The 6020-nt window shown below is 41.6% G+C and overlaps 1 protein-coding gene across 1 annotated transcript; it reads left to right on the top strand.

Moving 5' to 3' along the window:
* Positions 1–561: 561 nt before the first annotated feature.
* Positions 562–960, top strand: LOC138515336 (uncharacterized). Its single transcript, XM_069630222.1, has one exon. The coding sequence runs from the start codon at positions 562–564 to the stop codon at positions 958–960; it is 399 nt and encodes a 132-aa protein (XP_069486323.1).
* Positions 961–6020: the final 5060 nt, after the last annotated feature.

The raw sequence follows: 6020 nt of genomic DNA, 5'->3' as shown, positions 1-6020 counted from the left end.
TAAAATAATGTTTTTTTACTGATTTAGTCCCTGTGTGTGACACCTTCTGTTTTCCCATTCAAATGTGATTTTTGAACTGTTTTCTTCTATACTATATATTATTTTCTTCATGTCCCTAGACAGTGAAAACAGTAGGTTTTGCAACGGACCTTTTTGTGGGGACCGTTTTGCTTTATTTGACTTCATTTATCTTGCTAGTGGATGATATTCGACACGCGATTTCGAGGCTGAGACTGTAGGTAAATCGCCTGGCATTGATGGACTACCTAATTAATTTTATAAAGCCCTCCCCGATATCGCCCTACAGCTTTTGTGTGAAGTTTTTAATGATGCTTTTGAGTCTGGTTCACTACCAGATACAATGAGACATGCATTCATTACAGTATTGAGAAAAAAGGATAGATCTGCTACCAGGTGCGCAAATTATCGGCCGATCAGTCTGATAAACTGCAACTGCAAAATATTGGCTAAAATCCTGGCTGTTTGACTGGAAAAGGTCATTGAACTCTGATCCATGAAAACCAAGTAGGTTTTGTCTCTGGCAGAGCGGTGGCGGACAACATGAGACGCCTGCTGTTGACCATTGAGAAGGGGCGTAATCAACCTATTGCTAGTGCTGTCATCTCACAAGATGCTGAAAAGGCATTTGATCGTGTTGAGTGGGAATTTTTGTTCACATGCCTGGGGAAAATGAAATTTGAGCAAGATTTCCGACGCTGGATTAAGCTGTTGTACAACAACCCTTCTGCAAGTGTGCTGACGAATGGGCTTATTTCTGCTACTTTTGAACTTCATCGTGGTACAAGGCAGGGCTGCCCGCTCTCGCCTCTCCTGTTCATTTTGTCTATGGAGCCACTTGCAGTAAGCTTACGGGCGGATGTAAACCTTCAACCTATCATTGGAAATGGCCGGAATAACTTGGTTTGGTTATATGCAGATGATTTATTGATTGCTCTTTAAGACCCTGCTATTGGTATTTCTTACTTGATGCAAGAAATTCATTCCTTCTCCATGATATCAGGGTCTAAGATTAATTGGAGTAAATCTGAGATCCTACCGGTCAATGGTTTGTGTCACCGGTATGCATGTGCTCAATTTCAATTCAGATGGTGTGCTGAAAAGTTGAAATATCTTGGCATATGGATTGGAGCAGACATTGTGAAGTTACCAGCCATACATTTTTCATGGATCCTCCCGATTCTCAAATCAGATTTGGAAAGGTGAAGTCTTTTGAAGTTATCAACCTGGGGCAGAATCAACTGTATAAAGATGAACCTGGCACCTCGGATGAATTACATCTTAAGCATGCTCCCTATTAGGATACCAGGAAGCATTTTCAAAGAGGTCAATAGGATTATGCAGAAATTTATTTGGAATGAGAAACCTCCAGGGCTCGCAATTTGGAAACTTCAACTCCAATTAAAATTGGGGGGAATGAACTTGCTTAATTTCCTAGACTACCATTTATCATTCTCCACTTGTCACTTGTGCAGAATTGCTGACTCTAACAATGTACAGTCTGAACAATCTGACTTCTTATTTTGGGAGTGTGGAGCGGTTTCCCAGCTAGACCCTAAAGCACTGCTAACTACTCAGAGGAGTAAATAAAAAAAAATCAGTGCTCTCACTTCGTTCTTGCAAGACTGCTGGTGTGAGCTCTCGAGCCGTATGAGTGCTAATCCCTATTTGCACCCAGATGCCTCCATATGAAATAACCCAGCCTTGAAATATCAGGGTAAGACCCTGTTTTGAACAGAATGGTTTATGGCTGGCATAAAATACTTTAAAGATTTGTTTGAGGGAGGCAGTTGGTTAACATACACTCAGCTTGGCCAGATATATGACATGACAGAATGCCCGTTTGCTGAATATAGGAAACTAAAGCTTATTATTTTGGCTTGTGTTGAGGTGCCGCAATTGACTATTCAGAGTGCCGCCTGGGCAGCTCTAGTGATATGCTTGAGTGCATCACACCCTGCTTCTACCATGTAGGGAATCATAAAAGCTAATCGAAAAGGTGATCCGAGGTTACCTGCAATTTGGGCAGAGGAATTAGGGGAAGATGTGGGCTTAAGATGTTGGCAGAGGTGCTGTGAGAACACTCGTCTGGTGATTTTGGATTGGGGCCTGAGAGCTTCTCAAACAAAATTACTATTTAGGCCCTATTGGACACCGGAGAAGCTATTCAGAAGGCAGCTTTTGGACAACAATCTCTGCTGGAAGTGTAAGTGCTCAAGAGGAACCCTCAGTCACTTGATTTGGTCTTGTCCCAAAACAATGCAGTTCTGGGAAAAGGTTTGTGAAAGATTGAGTTTGGTTTTAAACATTGCGATCCCCATGAATGCTTCTTTACTAATTCTAGGCGATGTTTCTTTGCTGGATGAAATTGACTTTGGTAAGAAAATCTGGTTGCTGCGCGCATGCATGGTTGCTAAAAAATTCACATTGAGGTCCTGGAAATCAAGCAATTCTTTTAATATTGATGATTGGGTGGAGGAGCTTCTTACTGTTTCAACATATGAAAAAGCCATTTACAAACACACAGATGAAATTGACACATTTTGGGACATTTGGAGCAGTTTACTTGATGCCTATGGATGAATGTGAACTTTGATCTGGGGTAATACATCTCTAACTTTGAATATTACTGTTCTGTACGGTTACCTATAGTTTTATGCAATGGTTGTGTAATATTCTTGTGTCTGTTTTATAGTTTATTGCAAATGAAATTTTCAGTCCTTGGCCCCAATGTTTTCTCTCTTTTTTCTTTCTTCCTTTTCTTTTTCTTTTCACCCCTTCATGCCCCTTTATTCTTTTTCTTATATATGATATTTAGAACTGGTTTACGATGAATTTTTTACTATGTTTTGACTCTGTTTCAATAGGTGCGTGTTTAATGGTTTACTGCTATTTTTGTTCTTATTTGTTATTATGAAAATAAACATTTTCAACCCCAAAAATGAGGAGAACAATCGGCGCTAACACCAGGAATCACAGACAGGGTTGCAAGAATGGTTCTGACATTATTATAGGTTCTAAAGGTAAAGACAGGATGGTTTAGATTGGGATAGAACAAGGTAAGGCAAGATATGCTATGGTTTACTATGATTCCTATTGATACTTACAGTCCACTTCATTTTAAGATTTTGGACTGTCAAGGGTTCTGGTCATCCCACGGGTCGGGTCTAATCAACGGACAGCAGAGCACTTCTGGTGGAATTGGATCAGGGGGGCAGTTCTGGTCACCTGACTCGCACCTTGGACTGGACTGGACTGGATTGGATTGGCCCTTCTGGTTGGTGGACACTGTAGATCAGTGGGATGGCGAGTCTGGAGCAGGCAAGCATTAATGGTAGCAAGCCAGACTGGATCAAAATTGCTTCCTTTAAGTTTTGGGATTGCTTCAGGATTTGACCTAGCTGAAAAGGAGTTCAACAATGCAGAGGCATTGGTTTTGCAAAGAAATCTGGAATCAGGAAGAAGATGGAGAATTCAGGAACAGGGTGCCATGCAGAAATCAGGATGGAGTCAGGAATCAGCATGTGTGTTGTGAGGTTCCCTTATTTATCATGCCAAAGGACATCACCAAAGTTTATGGTAGGGGCAGACTTACTACCCACACCCACAACACTGTGATTGCTTTTTGCTGGTTGGATGACAGAAAGGGATGTCATGGTTTATGAGATGATTTGGAAACCTTCCATAACTGTTGGGACCAAAATCTAACTTTCCCACAAATACATATTTATGTAATAATTCCCTCTAAGAAAATCAGATGCATAAATCACATATTCCGTGGGTCACGTTCCAATCCAACTCGCAAGTCGGTGGGACCTGGTTCAGTCTTTCTGTTGAATTTTGGCAATTTTAACTATGAAAGGTTTGGCCTAACATTTCCCAATTCTGTACATATATGCACAATTACCCCTAGAACAAGTGTACACAACGCTTTGTTTGCAACATTAATAGTTTCTGCTCACTTGTTCATTCTTTGTAACTTCTGTTCCTTGCGCAGTAAGAAATTCTACCAAGTTTTCAAATGACTAGCATAAATTCAGATTTACATGTATGTACTTTTCACTCTTTTTCTTATTATTGCTGCCAATCTAAATGTCTTGAAGTTCAGTGGCAAAATGAGCATTTTAAACCCAAAAGTCACATGTCCGTTTTTTTCTTTCTTCCCAAGTGTGAGCAAATGTCAAATCCTTTGAAGTTCAATGGGTGCCTCTCCCTGGCGAGTGGAGCTTCCTGCCTCTCCCCTGGAAGGGTGAGTGTCCAAGCCTGCCATTGTCTTTGCCTGGGGCAAAGACGAATGTCTAATGAAGTTCCTTTGTTATGAGTATGCAAGGCCTTCCAACATCAATTAGCCTTTCCTGCCAGCAGTGTCAACCTTTCCCAGGCTAATTGTCAAAGCAGGATTTTTTTATATAGTTGATTAACTCACACTATGGGCCTCATTACGAGGTGGGCGCAAAGGGATACCGGGCACCGTTAAGGACATCGGTGCCAGTCATCCCTTTGCGCCCTATTCTGAGGTCCCTTAGCGAGTCCCTTCCTTATCACCTGGTCTGACCAGGTGTTAAGGACGAGACCCGTTAAGGGGCTTTAGAGCTAATAACGGTAATGCTACTTCCCCATTCTCATTGAGCCCTATGGGGGCTGAAATGGGAATGGGGAATGTTTTATTCAATGGGGACTTACCGGTCCCTCCAAGGTCGGAATGGACCGGTAAGTCCCCATTGAACCAGGGCGGACTCGGTACCGGTATGGGATGTAGTCAAGCCGCAAACAGCGCCATGATTAACTCCATACTCGGAATGAGGCCCTAGTCTAGCTTTAAGTTCTACCCAAATCTTTCATTTAAACATATAAAATGAACACAGTTTATAGGTGGATTTTTTTTTAACATTATCAATCCTTTGACATTCTTAAAAAATTCAGCCTTTAAACAAGAACATACTTTAAAACAGGCGATTTTGCCTTTCATTCATGAAAAAGCACATTAAACTGATCTCTATAAACCGATTTTCCTCTGCAGCAAATACACATTTTAGTCAGCATTAGTTCTTCCCTTGAGTGTTGGAAGGGTTTGCAGCATGGATACATGTATCATGCCTTTGTTTAGAGTTTATCTCTGCACAGATGATTCTGATACTTTTTTGCAAAGTTTAGCCAGTTTTTCCCCATGGAAATGAAAACAAGGGTTCCTGGGTTGCTTTTTCAACGATACATTTTGTAGCAGCTGTCATTAAATGAGGCCTGGTTCCTCTGAGCCACACTGGATGGTCCCGGGCATTGCAGATCCCTTCAAAAATTCAGTAAAATGAATGGATCTGGTGCCATAAACAGCACTTTTTAAGGCTGGGAAAAAGTCCTTTTAAAGGGCATTTTCGGGTTTTCAGCACAATTCATTCCCTTTGCTCCATGTTGACTGTGGCAGAGCCCACTGGCATGCTCCTGCAGTGAGAACTCTGTTTTCACCCACCCCCTGACTGTATGTGGCAGGGTGTGCATCCTTTTTCTGGTTGTGCCACAAATGCAGTTTTTTGAAGATTTTGGCGTGCACAGGAGCGAGCACGGTCATTTTGGGCTGTTTCCTTCACCATTTTAGTACAGTGATGTAGTGGGGCACATTGGAATGGGTCCAAATATCCCATAAATCCTTGGCACTAGCAATGTACTTTCAATCCAAATTTTTTGGCATGGAAGAGATCAATAGTCTACTATGTCCTTGATGGTGAGTATTAAGTTGTTTAAGAAGGCAGTAGTTACATGGTCTGGGATAGCAAGAACGGATGTTTCATAGTTGACTCGATGGAACATTTAGTCAGTGAAATAGCTATAGTTAAACATGTACAGTGTACTTAGGACTAGTTAAATGGTGGGGTTGGCTTACCCTGCAAAACATTGCAGCTAACAGCAACACACCCTTACTTGTAATGATGTGCAGATAATGTGATGAGAGGCAGTTCATTGCTGACCTAGCTGTGCCACTGGGTTTTTAGGTTGTCCTGGGGAGG

Source organism: Ambystoma mexicanum, chromosome 6q (assembly GCF_040938575.1).
Source record: "Ambystoma mexicanum isolate Mex_15411 chromosome 6q, UKY_AmexF1_1, whole genome shotgun sequence".
Classification (NCBI taxonomy): domain Eukaryota; kingdom Metazoa; phylum Chordata; class Amphibia; order Caudata; family Ambystomatidae; genus Ambystoma; species Ambystoma mexicanum.
This window is presented reverse-complemented; position numbering and strand designations above follow the sequence as displayed.